This window comes from Lampetra fluviatilis, chromosome 31 (assembly GCF_964198595.1).
Source record: "Lampetra fluviatilis chromosome 31, kcLamFluv1.1, whole genome shotgun sequence".
Taxonomy (NCBI): Eukaryota; Metazoa; Chordata; class Hyperoartia; order Petromyzontiformes; family Petromyzontidae; genus Lampetra; species Lampetra fluviatilis.
Window position 1 is genome coordinate 377,790 of NC_136305.1, and position 19,758 is coordinate 397,547.

General features: G+C 47.0%; 1 protein-coding gene across 2 annotated transcripts; it reads left to right on the forward strand.

Moving 5' to 3' along the window:
- Nucleotides 1-2,169: 2,169 nt before the first annotated feature.
- LOC144943405 (uncharacterized) lies at nucleotides 2,170-12,691 on the forward strand. Of its 2 annotated transcripts, XM_078870777.1 has the most exons (4): nucleotides 2,210-2,252; nucleotides 2,573-2,702; nucleotides 5,914-6,583; nucleotides 6,911-12,691. In XM_078870777.1, the coding sequence occupies exons 3-4, from the start codon at nucleotides 5,937-5,939 to the stop codon at nucleotides 7,314-7,316; spliced, it is 1,053 nt and encodes a 350-aa protein (XP_078726903.1). In that variant the 5' UTR covers nucleotides 2,210-2,252; nucleotides 2,573-2,702; nucleotides 5,914-5,936; the 3' UTR covers nucleotides 7,317-12,691. The 2 variants fall into 2 exon arrangements, with proteins under 2 accessions (XP_078726902.1, XP_078726903.1); XM_078870776.1 differs by lacking the exon at nucleotides 2,573-2,702 and having other exon boundaries at nucleotides 2,170-2,252.
- Nucleotides 12,692-19,758: the final 7,067 nt, after the last annotated feature.

The following is a 19,758-nucleotide window of genomic DNA, read 5'->3' on the forward strand; positions in this document are numbered from 1 at the left end:
GTGGGTGCCCCCACCACCTCCAAGTTGTCTGGTCAGCATGGATGAGTAGACCAAATACCCTCCAGAGAGGCTGTCAAGAGCTCCCTCCAGTGGAGGCCCTTCCATCAGCTGTCGTGTGAGCAAGCAATTGCAGAGCTGCACCTTTATCTTTAGTGTCCTCCGACATTCCAAACACTCAAAAACGCAGGTGGCTAAACACGTCAACAAATAGCCTTCAGGAAGATGTCCTGTGTTGTTCATTGGCGTCATTATTATTACCTTGACTTGGTTATACGATGAATTTGATGTAGCATTGTTGTGGGTTGGAGATGTCAAAGATGTCCTCTACACGGGTTTTCCCTGAAGCAGAAGAACAAAGTTTTAGGATTCGTATAAAAAATGCCGTCTTTTGTTCGTGTAAGTCGAGTAACTTCCCATTGTCCAAGAGGGAATAATTTCTCACAAACTGCGACTCCTGGCGGTGAGCGTCTGCGTCTTGCCAGCTTGTCATTCGGCAATAAAGTACACACGGAGTGTACTCTGCGTGTCCATATAAACCATGGGCGACCGGGTAGCGCTGTGGCTACAGCATGAAGGGGCTGGGTTCGATATCTGCCCGCGTTTCCTCCGGGCTCTCCGGCATCTTCCTATGGCCGAAAAAAACATCCCAATGCTGAAACATGACCCGCAAATCAGTCAATTGGGATTCAACACGTTGCAACATCGCCACCCTCCTGTTCGTTCGGGCTTTGCTGGGTAAACGGTGAACCTTGACCTCTGTGACATTGCGGCGGATGGCGCCGCCTGCCGGCAGTGAATAGGCAGTACGTGCTCTGCAAGCCTCGGGTCGCGATATGGCAATTCTACGAACAGGACCCTGCGGGGTGGGCTGGTAGGAATAATACTAATCTACGATAACTCTTACGATATCAGGACCCACGATCATCGTTCTGCAAAAATATCGCCATGTGCGGGATTATCGTTTTATTTCATCTGGAAATATTCCATCTCCCCAAACTAAATACCCAGAAAATAACACTATTTTTTAGATTTAAATAACATACTCCATTACATTGGTAGCTTTGCTAATTGTTATTCGCAGTTATTTACGGCATTACGTAATTAATGGCATGATGCGATGATTGCGTGTTTAAGCATGTGCCTGAAAAGCGTGATGTCGAGTGTAAAGCTACAATGATGATGAGGCTGGTGGCAGGATTGTCATACTGCTGTGGAGTTAAATGTAGTTAAATAACTCTTAAGCAATCTTGGTTATTACACGATGTACAGCATAGCACAAAAGCAAAAGAAAAAAATGTGAAGTTCAAGTTAAAAAGCATGGTAATCTGATATCGCGATAATCGTATCGTGGATTCATATCGTATCGTGAGAACCGCAATGGCGATATGGTTTCTATCCCGAGCCAACGTGGCCAGCCAGAGCCACGCCCCCTTGGCATTTGTACAGAGTGCACCCAGAAATACCGCGATCCGCACGCGAATTTATACAAATTGTACCCAATAAGCGTTTCCTGCACTCAACCCACTTGGAATGCCTCCGAGCTCGTCAGATCTCGGAAGCTGAGCAAGTTCGAGCCTGGATAGTGATGGTTATGCCTCGGGGGGGGGGGGGGGGTGCAGCAGCAGCACCCATTGCCATGCGCTTCCCTGCTCGCACGACGGCTGTGCTACCCGCATCCACCAACCCAGCGTGGTCAAACATGCACAAGTATCCATACAGTTAGCTCACCCGCTCAACTATGAAGCGCCAAGGGTACTCACCATTAACCCCCACATAGCCACAGTAAACATGCTATGCTGCTTGCGTTGGCAATTGTGCACAGGCTAATCACATTCGTCAATAACACTACCTTTAAAGCAACAAAATAGGTGATGTTTCAGGCAGTGGTATTCTGCACAGTACATACATATCAATAGATGGCATGCGTATTATTATACGAAGATAAAAAACACAATTGACGCAATAATAACATGTTAATAGTAACGTGCTAATAACTTCCAAGGGGATTGACTTTGGACTTGGGCCAGAAGCCCGTGTTTTCATTCGTATAATTTCCCCACTCTCGTAATCCATCACTTCTGTCGGTGCTGTCACCGTGACTCCCCTGAGCGCAGCCCTCCACGAATCGTTCACCGCGACTTTCTCCACAGCCAGAAGTTGTGGTCTATCGTCAGTTGACCACGGGATCGTGACGTCACGAGGCCGGGGCGCCGTCGTGACGCGTTTTGGATCCGGGTCGCTCCCGTTTCACGGTGGGGCCGTGACTCCGCCAGCGTTGTTGTGTTTATTGTATTTATTTACCTCTCAAACAGTCGCTGTTGTGTTTTTACGTCTCGTCGTGTGCTCCTTGAGGTGGCGAGCTAGCGTGGTTAAAGATTGTGGTTAAGGGCGCCGCGGGCCCGAAGGACGAAGCGTCTAGGCCTGAGGCGTTCCCCTCTTCAGGCAACAGCGGCAACTAATTCTAGTTAGTTACATGTATCATATTAATATTGTTTACGTACCCATCTTTATCAGTCCATTGCTAGATGAATGCCTCTCCACGCCTTGTCGGTCGTGGTGTTTGTTTGACCAGACGCTGGTCGGTGGAGGTTGAAGTGATAGAAACAGCGCTGGTGAAGGCGCAGCACTGCAATTGCCTGCCGACTCCACTGCGGGCGGAAGCGCATCGACTGCAGGGAGCCATAGAGAGCCCCATCGAGAGAGTATGTTGGCCTACTCTTCCACGCTGATCAGATGTCTCAGGAGATAATATAAGTAACCGCCAAAATAACAATAGTACAATATTAACTACAGTATAAAACAGCTGATTACAGCAGCGATCAACTCCCTATCATCACCCTTCCGTGCCATCGCTCCCCAACCCTCTCACCCCATCCCTTTTCCCCATCAGCCAATATTAATGTACAATTTACAATTCTTGTTAAACGCTTTGACACAAGCGCTATATAAAATCCTAAATAAGCTAATATTGTTATGGGTTAAAACATTTAGTGCATTAACAACGGTCGTATTGACGGTAAAACCACAACGTTAATAACAGTTTTAACATAAACGATTGATTCATAATGTTGATCAAAAGACAATTGCTATTATAACTGGCATCATTTATAATAAGAACTGTTAATGTGTATATGATATATGTGTTGCTTCTAGAGTCTTACGCTTATTTACCCAGGAAACGTCACACAGTCTCATGTCCTTTTCAGGAGGCTTCTGTCACGTTTCCACAGTAGATGGCGATGTTGCTATGCGTAATCCAAATTGAGTAATTGCATGTAACTTCTCATAATTTTGATATTTGGCCAATACGAATTACATTGTATATTATTTTAACTATGGGAGGAATTCGGATAATCAGAAAAAAACTATGCAGAAGTGGGCTAGGCTAGTGATGTTAACGTGAGAAATTAGCATGTTAATGTGAAATCGGAGAGCAATGATCAGCCACGGCTGAGGTATTGGTCCTACCGTGTTTCAGATTTGCTTTATGTTCACGAACACGGTCCGAGACATGTCGCTTAGTTTCCCCAATGTAACTACTGCCGCAGCCACAGCTTCGTTTGTAGACACTGGGGTATTGCTTGTCAGGGATCACATCCTTCACAGATAGGTTCAGATCACGAATTTTATGTACTGTGTTAAATTGAACCTGGATCTTGCGTTTGTTAATGTTTTTGGAAATATTTTTGGTGATCCCTGCTATGTATGGCAAGGTGATGGTTTTTATTGGGTCCTCAGATGGTTCTTTTCCAACGGTTGGGGTAATAGCTTTACGGATTGTGTGGTCTGAATATCCATTCATCTTGAGAGCTTGGTGTACGTGTTCCAGTGCACTGGCTAGGTGATGATGGTCGGAAATGCATCGAGCTCTATGGTGTAAAGTTTTGATGAGGGTATTCTTCTGGGATGGATGGTGGTGGGAGTCAGGTTTTAGATAGGCATCCGTATGGGTGGCTTTTCTGTAGAAAGTGTCCCATTGAGCCATCTGGTCTATTTTGATTAAAACATCCAAGAATGGTAGCTTGCCATTCTTTTCCACTTCCATGGTGAATTTGATGGCTGGGTGTATGTGATTCATGTGGTTGAGGAATTGGTTCAGAGCTGGTCGGCCATTTGTATTGTAATAGTTGCATGTGCTGTAATGGTGACATGATTGTCATTAGTGACCAATGTAATGACCAATCTAATTTAATGATGTTATTTGTAGTGCGATATAACTCATCAAGTAGGACCGAGTAACTAAAATGATGTGGTTATGATGTTTTAGGTCATCTGTGTTAGTATGTCGGCACACAATTGCAAACTATCCTTAACGTTACAATCCTAGATTTGAAGCTTTCGTGACTGCAAGGATTCACACTCTTAGGTTTTTTTCGGTAAAGTCACGTAGGTAAAAATACAAATAAATAATACAAATAATAATATAAATAAAATAAGAAATCACGACGTTTCGGAGGCAACACAAGTCTCCGTAAATTTACTGTATCAAGTGAGGAAAAATAAGATTTTTCCGATCACAATTTTCCTTCCTTGATACAGTCAATTTAGCTGTGACGGTCCCACCTGATGACGGAGACTTGTGTTGTCTCTGAAACGTCGTGATTTATTGCTTTATTTCTATTTTTTTTTATTTTTACCTACGTGACTTTACCGAAAAAACCTAAGAGTATGAACGTTACACTCGTGTAGTCGTTAACGTTTACTTCAGAGCAGAATGCATACTTAGATATGAATTAAACTCGACATTAAAGTTATGGTGTTGATTATTGGTGAAAACCAGTTCAACTGGGTTGACTCAATCCGCTTTGTACGACTCTCCAAATATAGGAGATAAAACTGTTAGGCATTTATCAGTCTTTTAAGTAAACATTTCATCCAATCTCACGAGCTTTACTTTGTTGTCTGTTAATGTTTAGCCCATTCACAAGTGACTTCTTCCTTTGTCAGACATTCAATATACAATGTGATAACCATTTTTAAATCGTAAAACAAAAAGCTGTACGTGTTGTTGGTCACATTGTCAGGATTCCTCTCTGCTATAATACGTTACAAGTACAGGTGGACCAGAAATAAATAAGTGTTCATGTTTACCAACGTAGCCAAATAACTTTGCCCTGGCAGGCTATAATTTGCAGTTTAAAGACCGACATCATCCATCCAAATCACAAAACCCAATCTTATCACAAAAGTGAGTTTTGTGAAAATGAGACCAGACCTTAACAATCTTCTCCAGGAGTTGAAGTTGGTGGATATTAGCAATTGCACATCACATCTTCTTATTTTGGTGAGGTTTTGGGTTAGCACACATCAGGAGTAACATTTACAATGAGTAGAATTTTCATTGCTGGTATTGTTTGATGTTCTGTGAGTTCTGGGTGCAATGAAGTCAGGACTTCCGATAATTCTGTATACATATATAAAACCGGTGGTAAAACATGTTTGCATTGTTAGAGTTATTAAACCCAAAATAAAAACGTTGCTTTTCTAACTGTATTTTGGCAATGCGTGTTGAAAGCGCATATATTTTTTCAGTCAGTCACTCTTGCAAAGGCGATAGTTTAATCGCTTTAGCCAAATGCCACTGTAAAGCATACATTGCACATTTGAAATACTCTACTCGTATCTTGCCCTGTGTAAACAGTCCATGTGAGTATGACAATACTTTTCAGTTGAAACCGTAGAGAAAGCTCACTGATAAGGCGCTTTGTGCACCGACTGATACTTTACCTCAAGAGATAGAAGGCTGGGATAAAGCTTTTGAAGGGGAATTGCAAATTTGGATGTGCCTTATTTCTGTCATCTTACCTGTTAAGTGCTGTGATTCCCACCTACTTTGCGTCTAAAAGTGGGGAATGTTATCGTGTATGTCTGTGCTTGTGTGAAATGACACATCTGTGCTCTTACGCCATACAGGGCAGCGCTGGCTGGTTCCTGCCATGGGCTGGGAGGAGGTGGAGCCGGGCCCCATGCTGGCAGCCGTGCTCGTGGCCGTGGCACTGGTGCTCGCATGGCTCTCCACCTACGTGGAGGACAGCTCCGAGCAGCTCTTCCGCTCCATCGTCAGCAGCTCACCCATCGGCTCTTCCAGCTCCTCCACCGGTGTCAGCGCTGCCGCCTCTCCTACAGAGCCGTCGACGTCGGCCGAACCCGGCGCCCTCTTGATCAGGAGCGTGGCACCGGCACGATCCCCGGCTGAGCCGCAAGCCAGCGGGGGTGACACAGAGAGCGACGGAAGCACTGGGAACAAAGTGGGAGAGGGCGATTCCTCAGACGGTGCTCGCAGCCAAAACGGAACCTCCATTGACGCCACTAGCGCCAGCGACGGGGCGGAAGGTGCCTCTGTGCCGATGGATGACGGAGCAGAGGCGACGGCAGGGAGGGAGGATCCGTTGAATGTGACAGGCCTTCGCAAGAGGATCCGGCTCCACGCGACGCAGGGCAGCGGGACAGGCGAGGTTGAAAGCCCACGTGGCGACCCCCGTGAAGTGCGACCCGGGGATGTGCAGGTTCGACTCAAGTTTCTGAATGACTCTGAGAGGGTCATCCGTGTCATGCCAGAAGACACCATCGCCTTCCTTAAAACGTGAGCTCCGTGCTCTGCTTTCACATTTGTTTAGGAGTGAATTTACCCAAGATAACATATTAGCAGCAGAGAAAGGTTTTACGTCTTCTATAAATGAAAACTTGCATGTGGCATTTTACATTGGAATATAAGCATTTAATTTGTTTTTAATATAATGTAAGGCTGTTATACTGCTTTTGTTGCAGTCGGAAGGTGCATAATTGTATGTTAAACAATTTTATCTCGGTGATTGAAGTTACCTGATGGAAATGGGCTCATTTTATCCTATGCCTAATTAAGAATGTTTTTTCGTGATTCCGCACCCACATATTAGTGTTTTTCTTCCAGGACACACTTCCCTGGGCAGGAGGAGCACGTGAAGCTCATTTACCGGGGGCAGCTACTTCGAGACCCTAAGCGCACCCTCGAGTCTCTGGGCATTGCCGCAGACGCCGTGCTGCACTGCCAGCTGGCGCGGCGCTCCGCCAGTGGCCTCACGGGGCCCATGGGGGGCAGCCCGGGACCTGCAGAGGGCGGCAGAGTCGAGCCGACGGATGTTCCGCAGCAGGGCGCGGCAGGCAGCACGTCGGTCGGCCTGCACGTGCTCGTCATCCCAGTGTTCACACTCGCGCTGTGTGCCGGCTTGTACGCTTGCGCCAACCTGCGACCCTATCTGTCCGTTCCAGCCGCGGCCTCAATTGCCGCGGTGACACTTGTTGCCGGGGCGGTGGTGTACGTCGCTTGTCGGTCGTAAAATAGTAAAGGAGGTGGGAAATCGATACAAAGTTTTCTCCCAGGGCTTCGGCATAAAATTCCGTTTGGATTTAGCCAACGCAGATCATCCACTGCTCACTGGAATAATTTCACACAAATTGTGCAGTTATGCTCGTCGCAGTGACCCACCTACAGCACATTAAAAGGAAAAGGTCACTTGTTGCCTTAACTGGTTTGTGACCTGTGGTGAGGTTTCTATTTCAGATCATGCATGAGATACAATGCAAGGAGGCTATGTTTTATTTCCTTGGATGCAACTTTCGTGCAACTTTCATGCATTAGGATCATCCAAAACAATTGTTTAATTTTTGGTCAGTTATGTAAGAGATCCGTCGGTTCATCTTACACATTTTACATTGACCGATGGTCACCACGTATTGCAATGTAAATGAGTTCTAGCCTTTGGCTTACATTTTGCAAACTTTTATAGAAATTAGATTTTGAGTAGAGCAGGTCGCTGAAGCTAAATATATGCATTTGAATGTCACTCAACAACTAAACTTAATGTTTAAGTGATTGTGTGCAATATGAGTCCACATGTGTTGGTGTAGGTTACTGGATGATTTTGGAAAGTTTCTGTCTTGGTGCCTGCGCTTCTTTGGTTGAAATCGATGCGGACTCTGCCATGCGGGACTTTTAAGATTTGTGAACTGATGCACGTCCTGTGCGTTAAGGAGTATTGTGGGCGTGTGAGCTCTGCGGTGTGCGGGTGCCACCCTGTGGTGAGATTGCCACGTGCTCATTCCCACACGAGCGACACCAGCCTGATAACACAAGCAGAATTGCCCCACTGTGTATGCTACGCAAACAATGTCCACTCGTGTTGAGTGCGGCACGCCTCTCAACGTGTGTTGTGAAAGGTGCGGTAGAATTTATACTGTGATGGTGATACACTCCTACCCTTCACCTCCAGGCCAAGTTTGTGTTCCCCACCACTCTGTATGTTGGGTGTATATTCTTGCATCTTTGGTGGTGGTTGAGTTAATGAAGCTCCCCTTGGTGCTGTGTTTATGTTGGCCATGAATACACTTAAAAAGTAGTGAATTGGGAATAAGTAAAAAAACTGCATGTCAGTGAGATGTAAGCAGAAAGTCAAAAACCCCAGATAGCATATAGCAAATAGACAGTTGTAACTTAACCATATCATCAGGTGATTACTGTTACTGTGATGTGAGAGTTTCCTTTTGTTTTTCTCCAAATTGCTTTGACCAATTATTTAGTTTGGGCCTGTAAGTCGACTGTGGCTCAATGTGATGAGCTATTTCGTATTTTAATTTAAAGTAACCTTGGAAAGTTCTTCAAACTTATTTAGTGTGACTGGTCACTGAGACTAAAACTTTTTCTTCCAATGGAATTACAGCCCATCTTCAGCCTTTGATATTTAGGTTTCTGAGTTATGTTAGTTCTTAAATGTTTTGGGGTGTTTGCTAGGATTGTTAATCGCTTATCAGTTTTTCAGTTATGGTTTTCAGAATCGAATATGTACTCCAAAAGTCACGGAATTCATTACGGAATTCTGTTCAATGTTAGTAATGGTTGAACCTATCGGCACGCACGAACGTTCAAATGTGATTGGTCGGCAGCAACCATTGAGGCACCAACGCCAAGGCTCATCGGTCACTGATACAGAGACACGGCTGGGTGTTTATGTTTTTCGCATATTTTTTGTCATTATATCGTTAACGCTAAAAAAAACTTGAAATCCTAATTATGGGCCTATCACAGCTCCCTTGTCAAGTGTGGATAACTGTGATGTCAATCTAATTTATAACTGCAGTCAGTTCATCCAGAATGAAACCTGCCTCATCGAAGCCTGAATGTAATCTCACACCCTTGCATTCGATGGTAAATGGTAGAGCTTAAACTTTCTATGTAGAGGTATAATTCCTCAAGCATTACCTCCATAATTAAGAGCACCACTCTTAAAATGTGTCCTTTTATCCTGGGAGTTGGATTAGCAATAGTTTTATCGATAACTTTAAACATTATCCTTTGCTATTAAAAATGTTCAGTCGCTTAGAAATCTTGGGCTTTGAATATAATTGGATCATGAAGGCGAAGTACGTGTTATATTCATGTGCGGTTGAAAGTACTGCAGTGGCCTGTGCTGGGTTCCTTCACTTTTTACTGACGAGGGTGGCCAGAGACACCTAATTATTATAACTATCTGTCCAGAAGAGTAATTTATCTCCACACGTATGTACGCATGGTGTGTTGCATAGGAATAGGAAGTGAAAAGGAATTGATCACGTTTGCATTTCACATTACTTCCAAAAATAGAACGCTTGTAAAGTATGAAGGAATGACTGCCATTTAGCCAAATGGAGTCAATTATAGGGATGTCGAATGTAGTATTCTAAAGGAAATGTATTACAAAAAATAAATGGTGACTTATTTAAATATACAATTAAGTCATTATTTGGATAGGTGAGCCGCTCGGAACATGGTGCAGACAAAAACAAAATTACATTTGGCACTTACTGGGTCTGCGGTTCTCATAAACATTTGAACTTTGGTGGAGCACCTTGGTGGTTGAGGGTGGCGCATCTCGTGACCACGTGCGCTTTGTGGTTGCCACAGGAACTGTGGCATCGTCATCGTTCCTGCTTTGCTCTTGTGCTGTGAGCATGGTGTGCGTCGTCTCGCCGATGTCTATTGTTTTCTGCCCTCCACACTCGTGCCATGATCTCATCGCTTTGGCCCACGTCTCGCCACGTTGCCACGTGAAAGTCAAATAGCTCCACTTGACTTCGACTCTTTTTTTTGTACGCAGTTTTGTTGTCAAGACTCGAGTCGAGTCGTCGCACCCGTACGATTTAGTTATTCTGTTTGTTGGTCAAGTAATGGACAAACGTGCCCGTGGATGCATGGTCTTTACCTAAAGAAGTCCACCTAAATAATGAAACGCAGGTCAAATGAGAGAGATACGCGAATCGAATAACAGCTGCGTAACGCACACATGCCCAGCACCTGACCCTGTTTTGGAAAGTTGATTTTTACTCGTGGGGTCATTTAGGGGCTCGTGAAATGAGAGGCAGCGTCAGACGCCTTGTTTTGGCTTCTTGTGTTGAATTCACCCATGGCAGCAATATATTGCAAACGTAAGATTGCTTTGTCTACAGGGGATGCTTAGGCCAATTACAACAATACGCTAAAAACGTGCCAGTGCATGTGATGCATACACAGCAACATGACAGCCGTTATGATTTGTTCAATCGGGGAATGTGGTGACACCAAAGCACGAGCAGGAACGGTTTCTAGATGTAACACATTAGTGAATGTTTCTTTAAAGTAATCGTCGCAACTTTTCATTTTGGATGTACGTCATTCCAAAGAGTGTCTTGTACTTGACATTGGCACTGGTGTAAAACGATATTTGGTCTTAAAAATTTACAGAAATTCTATATTCTGGTCAGGGCTTTCGTGGACTCCATTCAACCTAAGATGTGCTGCTGCAAAGCTCGTGAGACGGTGGGGCTTGTAGCCAGTGTAAGGAGGCACCTTCAACTCTCAGAAAACTCGAAATGCTTCGCTTACATGGAGAGATGAGGCTCAGACTGCTCCACTGTACCAATATGCTGGCCCCGAGGCACATTACTGTGGGTTTCGTTTTAAACATCGGAGGAATGAATGAGAAAACGAACGCACAGTCCCGCGTTGCGCAACTCTCGAATGTGTGTTTAATTTATTGAGAAAAATGCAATTGACAAAATGGGATCACTGCAATCGATTAAGAAAAAAACCTTTACCCCATGTTGTCAGCAGTGTTCCAAACTATTTTCTTGGGCTGAATGGAGTTTGCTTACAGCCTCGATTGAGATGAGATTAACGTATATTTTTTTATTATTTGTAAACAGTAGGTATGTTGTATCTTCTTAGTTTTGTTGGAATAATTATGCATGATAACATTTATTCCACATTCATGTAAATAGCGCACACCAAGGCTTGCCTGTTCTGAATGTGCAGTGTACCACGCTCGCACTGCAGCACGGTGCAGTGCGCTTATGACGGTGCGGCGGTGTTTTTGTTCAGAATTATTTTATTGTAAATAATTTGTTGTGCAGGTGGAACAGCTCATTTTAGAGCCTTCAGATACGTATTTTAATCTCAATGCCACGAGGTAATCAGTTTTCGTGGGGTTTTTATTTGTAATTCACATTTTGCATTTTATTCCATTGGTGTAGGAAAACTGTCAAGCTGCGAACGTGAGACACACGAGCCAATGTTTCTCACTTACTCAAGCTTCCTATCTATTAACGAGACTCCGCAAACCTTTTGCTTAAATGTGAGGCTTTTCTGAGTAGTTGTGTTTAGCGCGAGCCTCGGCCCCGGCGTTGACTCTCGCCATGCACGCCGGGAGTTATTCGTCTGCTTTGTGTGCGAGGTATCGCAGGATCAGCCTCGGTCCTCGTTTTGTTTGAATTCTCTGCCGCACCAGCTAACGTTGCTTGCTAATATAGGAAGTCGTGTGCAATCGGGAGTTGACTCGCGAGGGTTTCCTGGTGAGATGCTTATGGAAACCTCGATGTCTTTTGTACATTTGTTTCCGCGTTGGTGTTGACAGGGTTGTGCGTCTCAAGCACCGTCGTGTACCAGTCGGGATGGTTGTCACTGGCAGACCCACATTTCTTCTTCGTTGTGAAATGTACGTGGGAAGGGATAACATGTAGAGCTCTGCTTCATGTCATGACAGCCATACTTGGTGCGTGTGGTGTTTGTTGTTGTCCAATTAAAGACAGGAACTCGCAAAGCTCGACCGCCAGCAGCCGTAGTCAGACTGCGTCATTTCTGTCGGATTACTGTCCCGTGATTTGGTAGTGAGGTTTGGAGAGAGACGGTGACGCTTGGACATTGTGGAGGCCAATACGAGAGCGAGGTTGGTGGGGGGGTGATACGAGTGAGGTTTGAGAGGGTGACTGAAGAGGGACGCTTTGGAAGTGTGGAGAGCGATGAGAGAGCGATGTGAGTGCGAGGGGGGCGGGCAGTGTGATATCGGTGATGTTTGAGTGACTCGAGGGGGCGCCTCTGACGTACATCACGGATTGGCACAATGAATTCCACTGATTCCAAGTGATTGCGAATCACTGCTCAATTCACATGGCTCGTTGTGGGGAACCTTTGAGTCGGAAACTTCTCGGGGTTGGTGGGTCACGTAGATGTCAACATGAGAGAGGCCTTCACAATCAGGAGTCGGTAGTACATCACGTCGGATTTTCTCAAAACTGCCATTTCCACCGATACAAACTAATATAGAAACAGGACAGACGGTGAGGGTTGCCTATTGGTCATCAGGACTGATTTTAACCTTGATTGTTGATTTATCGGAATAAATGCAGCCACCTGCCAGGCCTGTAACGACCGGAGCATTTTTTTGTTCCCAGCGCAGGGCCTGTCCCCTTTATCCCTCAGCCCCCCCTACCCCAACCCCCTCCACCACCCCAACCCCCTCCACCACCCCCACTGCTGCCCCCCTCTTGCCCCAAGGCTATTTAAAGTCGCTCCTATCGAGCGCCGATGAGCGGCCGATAACGCGGCGGTTGCGTGCATCCAAATAGAGGTAAAACACGCGAGCCACGCTGCCACCCCCCATTGTTTAGATAAGGACCACCTCGTGGTTCCAGGCCGCTCCCGTGTGGGCGCGGGCTGTCGCCTTACGAGCGCAGCGCATTGTAGCTGCTGCTGTTGTTATTAACGCCGCCCAATTAAGGCTCTCCGTGTCGGCTGCTGTAGGACGACTCGCGCGCCCTTGCCCTGCCCGGCCGCATTTGTCTCTTTTACCCCAGCGCTATGAGATGACAACGCAACTGCAAACAACACGTTTTGAGGCCGTGTTCACTTGGGGTACAGCACTGGCAGGAAGATTTAATGTATTTAAGTGAAATAAGTTGCAGGCAAAGACGTTACGCGTTTACATCTATTTACAACACGAAGCCAGGGGTGGATATTTCACATTCATGTGGCGCCGGCGCGAATCCATTGCAGCATTACCACCTTTCTATTTCCACAAATTGGTACTTATCAGTCCCTGAGGAACAAAAGGATGAGCCAGCCACCCACCCCGCGCTCTGACCACTGTGCACATGGCCGCGTAGCGTGTCAAAGGCCTTGCTAAATAAATATCAATCCATGCATTGGTACTTATTTTGAGTCTATTCCGGTCACATCATGGACTGGCGCTGCCACTCACGTGACCGAGGGGAGTGAGCTGGCGAGAGGGAGGCGTGGGGGGACAGTTACCACTTTATTTTACAAGTGAATCGGCCTAAATCCTCAACTAAACTTTTTTTTTCTTTTACCAGCTAAGGCCAACTGAACTATGTAGATCTTTGTCAGAAGCGACCTGGCCACAAATGATAGCTCAACGAAGTGCCTTAACATGTGTACATTTATAGCAGAAAAATACTTGAAGCGCATGTTTCTAAATGTGGAGGGGAAAACCGGAGGACCCGGAGAAAAATCCACGCAGCCACGAGGAGAACATCCCAATGCAGGACCCTCTTCTAAAAGACTCGGCGATGCCTTTTCCAATAAATTAATTTAATAATTCTTAATTATCCCATGACAATACATTTTAATGACAGCGGCTGTATAAAAACTGAGCTTAAACAATTGAAGACGTCAGAGGGATGCGGAACAAAGCAGACCCGTGAGTATCATGGCGCAGACTCTGAAGGCAAAGCAGGATCAAAGTGATGTCATCCAAAGCCGGACAAGAGCTTGGAGTGCCTTTGGGAAGCTGAACTTCATGCTTGTATTTAGTTTGTTGTCTTTCCCCCACACCTCCCATTAGCACGGTTGGCAACGTACGGTGCGAAAGAAGGTCAACATACCTGTACATACAAACCAGTTTGTCTAGACTAGAACGGTTTTTAACCTGAGCACCTCCTCATATGATGTGGACCAGGAGACGATAAAAAAAACGTGGAACAAAACATTTTTATGCGCAAAGAAGCTTGGAGAGATACATTCTTGGAATTACACCGGGAGCCAAGAGGAGGACCACGTGGTGAGACACCAGACGCGTGTTCGACAACAGCGGTCGGGGAGAGTAAGCGTGCTTGGGCAGGGCACCACGTGACTCGTAGGGATAATGGACGATGGTCAAGACGAACTACAGAATGGCAGCCAAACGAGAAACACGCCCGAGAGATGGGACGCCCACCGCCGAGTTGGCCAGTGTTGGCCGGCTCGTGTGCGGGAGCGACAGCAGCGGTCTTCATTGCGCGGGCCCCTGGCGGGCCCCGATTGCGCAGCCAAACGGCCAACAATGTGACAACACCCCCCATCATCATCGTGCTGCTGCTGTCAAATCCCAGTGGTTTCAAATGCGTGGTGGCCCTCAATGGTGATGTCTTATCGGCGAAAGTGCCCCCCACCACCCCCTCCTCTGAAAATGAGAGAAGAGCGCTGCGCTCGACGATCCTCGGCGAGTCGCGGGGCCCTGAGTGACGGCGCCGGCTTGGCGGGGCCATCGGTTGATAGATCACGGCCCATGGTGACTTACAGCGGCTGCAGCTGTCGCGGCCTCTTGCGGAACTCGTGTGAGCTGAACGAGATGAGGACAGGGACGGTCGACAATGTCTCTCTTGCCTCACCTTCCAACAATGCGTCCGCGCTTGAATTTAGTGGGTGACCGGAGCAATTGCACCTGCGCAACGCGATAGCCTCGTAAAGCCGCCGTGGCGTCGATCCACGCGCCAGGCGCGCAGCCACTGAGCCACGACCTCGCGGGCACCTCGAGGCAGGGGCGCCTAGTGGTCGAGCGTGCCGGGTGGACCGCAGGGTGCTGTGGCTGGGCGAGGAGATGGCTGTGTACTGCACCACCCCCCACCAGCCCCGTACTCTCACGATATGGGTGTGCACTCCACTTGCTGGGCAAGGTTCTAGTTGTCTTCTCCACAGCGTGGAAGGTGAGGGTTGTGTGCAGCGCACCGTGTAACAATACGGAGGGAGGTGTGCTGCGAATTTTCCGTGTCGTAGAATCATAGTCGGAAGTTTATTTCCCCTGTAAAGCCATTGAGCTAATAATCTCTTTTTGTATGTACAGTATGGAGGTCAGATGTGCGGGGAAAGGACAGCAATGAAACACAAAGAAGTTCAAGGGTGACTCGGCCGGCAGACAACATCAAAGCAATCCACACTTACAGATGTAAAATACTAATAGGATGAGTACTACAAACACTGTCACGTAATGGACTCGGCACGGACCAAGATGGATGTTGCTTGCAGCGGCCTCAATGGGATGAGAGTCGCTGCTTGGGAGTCGTCGAGGGCGTTGGCTGCCGAGACCGGGTGGTGCAGACTGCGCCGGACTTGCGGGTGCCGAGTGGAACCCATCGCGTCTTCATTTCACGCCCTGAGACAAAGACAAAGATCCCCCGTGCAGCCTTTAACAGACGAAGTGGAAAGGGCTGTTAGCGAGCACGGGGCTGATTACACACACAGCGAATGTGAACCGATCTTAACCATCCGTTGTTTTGGATCCTAGAAGGTACCATTCCAGGTAAGTAAGTGTTGGTGAGGCAGTGCGTAACCAGCGCAGGTACATCCGGGTTTAGTCCATGTTGGACCAAGCCTTCAATTATTGTTATGGTGTCAGGCACTGGAACCTTGGTGAACAGAGAGACCACATCAAAACTGACGAGGACCTCGTCAGAAAACAGCACAATGTCCTTGGCCATAGAAGTCAAATTGGGTTGAGTTAAGTACTTTAGAGAATGTTCGCTGGAACAGTCCGGAAAACGCTCTTCAGAGAATTGTGGTTTATTTTTCCCTGGCACGCTGCACCCATCTATCTGGGCCTTATTTTGTCCAACTATTCTTGTAAGAAGCTTTGTGAAAGGGCACGGGCCATGCTCGTCCATCAATCACTGGGTTCTCGGATCCACGTGGGAACAATCTCTCCACTTAGTATTATTAGATTTCATAGGGTAGATTTATTAATCTAATAAACGTCCACGCGGAGTAATGCGGTGGTTATCTCATTGAGCTCAAAACTTGGCAAGCTGAGTGATAGATGATTTATCGGCCAGAGCTAACGAGTGAAATCTGAAGCGTCCCTGACCCTACTCCCTTCACCAACCCCACTGACCAGCGCGGTGAACTATGGCGAAACAACCGACACGAACGACGCGATGTGCGGAGGTCTTCATTCAGCAGTGCATCGACAAAGGACTGAATGATTATTGTTTTATGAACCATGCACAGATCGCGAGGGAAGGTCACGATTGGAAGTAGAGTTATTTTCGTCCCTGTTTTGTATTATTTGTATCGCCTGTCTGGGTTTTATATATTGTCTGCGTGGTTTACATTTGTCATGTCTGTCTGTGTTGTCGCATTTGCATTGTCCGTCTCGTTCTGCCTCGATTGTATTGTTTGCCTTCCGTCTCGTTTATGTTCCGCATGCGGCTCTCTCAGGGCTGCTCGTGACGTCGTCTGTCAGAACCCCTGTCTCGTGTTCACGCGCATTGACGACTCTTGAAATATTGAGGGGGGGGGGGTTACGGAATTTGAAAAAAATGGTTCTTCTTGTTATTTTCGTTGCCGACCCCTGCGGCAGTGGCGTAGCGACCGCGTGTGCAGGCGGTGGAACTGCACCAGGGCCCACAGACCGGGGGGGGGGGTATTGGGTTACGCAGAGGGCGGTGGAGAAATGGCGGCCCCGTGACAATTCCTTCCGTCGGTGCCGATCACGCTACCCGCCTTAGAGTTGGGTGATTCAGATGATTGACAGTGTGCGTATCGAGCCAACGATTCAGGAAATATCCATTTGGCATAGCGGCGAGAGAGCACAAGTATAGAATGTAGTAAACGTTGAAGGGCAACATGAGGCTTCTACAACTGTGGACACGCCCATACACGGACTCTGACATATTATAACCTCAAGAAAATGTTGGGGTAAGTTTTGTTAGCGAGCACATATGAAGTCAGGCACGGCATACGAGGGAGTGGGTGGCCAGCACCACAGCCGGCCGCCTTTGTCTCCCTCGTGGTGATGTTTAGACATCGCACCAGCTACTCGTGTGAATAGGACCGGTTCAAATAATTGTCAAGAAATGCTTAGCCTTTAACAGACTGTTGGGGCAGGTGCTTTTATCAGGTAAGGCCCACTGAGCTGTATAGCTCCTTTTCAGAAGCCACCTGGCCACAAATGTTAGCCCAATGAAGTGACTTATCATGTGGACGTGTATAGCAGCCAAATACTCTGAACGCATTGTTCGAAATGTGAAGGGAAAAACGGCAGGACTCGGAGAAAAATCCATGCGACCACAAATACAGATGAGTCAGGATCGGGATCGAACTCACCACGTCATGTATACCAGGCGATGTAGTTCCCATCTCCCCACCATATACAAACAGACATTGCCCGTATAGTCTTAGCAGATTGTTGGGGCCAGTGCTGTTAGCAAGTAGCACCTATGAAGGCCGGAATGGCACACGAGGGGGTGGGTGGCCAGCACCATCACTGGCCACCATTGTCTCCCAGGTGGCGATATTTACACATCGCACCAGGAACTAATTTGAGGCTGATTTGCCCAAGGGGAGGCCCAGGACCGGTTCAGATAATCGTCACTGTTGGTGAGCGGGAATCAAACTCGGGTCGCCAGGTTCGTAACGCAGCGCGCTGACCGCTACACCACCACTCCCCACATCTCGCCACTGCATACAAATACACATACATAGAAAGACATACACAAACAGTCTACACATACTCACAATGACCACCCGTGTAGGCTCCAAAGACTGCTGTGGCAGGTGCGACTCGTATATACACGCACGCACACACACGATCATTGATCTTGCTGTCGCCACCTGTCACCCAGCAGCGGCAGCAGAAGCAGCGGCATCAGCGGCCTCCCGGCCTCGGCCGGTCCCTAGCCCAATAGGGCGCGCGCGTGAGCGAGCTCAGGGATGGGCCTCGGACTCAATTTAGCAGCACGAGTGTCATTGTCTTGTTGTCATTCGAATGCCGACAAGCCCCTGCCAACAGCTGCAGGGATAAGGGATCGCAATTGTATATTCGCCCCCCGTGGTCACGTACAACGGTGTCTCCTGACATCTCCTTGTGATTAAATCTGTAAAAGACGAAAAAACCCCAACAAACAGAGCAGCGCAGGCCGACAAATGTACAAATCACGAGGTACTTCTTCTAAGCCAGAAGTCTCAATTTGCACGAGCTATAGCCCATAGGAGCAGACATCCCTCCTGTATCTCCATCATTATCATCATCATCAACCATGGTCATCATCATCATCAGCCATGGTCATCATCATCACTGGCGGAGCCAGTGGGGGGGGGGGTGGCACGTCCCCCCCCCCCAATGATCCGATCGAAATCCCTAATCTGATCATTGGGGTTTATGAGTAATAAATCGGCATTTGCGACCCCCACTGCCACCGTGTAGCATATTATTACGTACCAGGGGCTCTATGAGATGATACGACAATAGTCTGAGTCCATAATTACAAATAGTAACGACAAAGCAGTTATAAGTGAATCAAAGAATTGTGCGCAGTTGCGTAACCAGTCCACACGACTTCCCTGAAGGCAAACACCTTCAGCGAGCGCGATGCCGATCACACGACGCGGTTCGAATTCGACCCTCGATCGATGGCTGCGCCATCGCCGCACACGCGTCGAATAAAAAGCAAGGGACAAGTCCTTACTTACTAACAACTCCTTACTCACTAACAACTCCTTACTCACTAACAACTCCTTACTCACTAACAACTCCCTACTCACTAACAACTCCCTACTCACTAACAACTCCCTACTCACTAACAACTCCTTACTCACTAACAACTCCCTACTCACTAACAACTCCCTACTCACTAACAACTCCTTACTCACTAACAACTCCCTACTCACTAACAACTCCTTACTCACTAACAACTCCTTACTCACTAACAACTCCCTACTCACTAACAACTCCTTACTCACTAACAACTCCTTACTCACTAACAACTCCTTACTCACTAACAACTCCTCACTCACTAACAACTCCCTACTCACTAACAACTCCTTACTCACTAACAACTCCTTACTCACTAACAACTCCCTACTCACTAACAACTCCTTACTCACTAACAACTCCTTACTCACTAACAACTCCTTACTCACTAACAACTCCTCACTCACTAACAACTCCCTACTCACTAACAACTCCTTACTCACTAACAACTCCTTACTCACTAACAACTCCTCACTCACTAACAACTCCCTACTCACTAACAACTCCTTACTCACTAACAACTCCTTACTCACTAACAACTCCCTACTCACTAACAACTCCTTACTCACTAACAACTCCCTACTCACTAACAACTCCCTACTCACTAACAACTCCTTACTCACTAACAACTCCCTACTCACTAACAACTCCTTACTCACTAACAACTCCTTACTCACTAACAACTCCCTAC

What these genes read in the sequence shown, in the direction of transcription:
- LOC144943405 (XM_078870776.1), top strand. Translation starts at nt 5,937, where the DNA reads ATGGGCTGGGAGGAGGTGGAGCCGGGCCCCATGCTGGCAGCCGTGCTC. An exon ending in ACCATCGCCTTCCTTAAAAC is followed by an intron (nt 6,584 to 6,910) that starts GTGAGCTCCGTG and finishes TTTTTCTTCCAG; the next exon opens with GACACACTTCCCTGGGCAGG.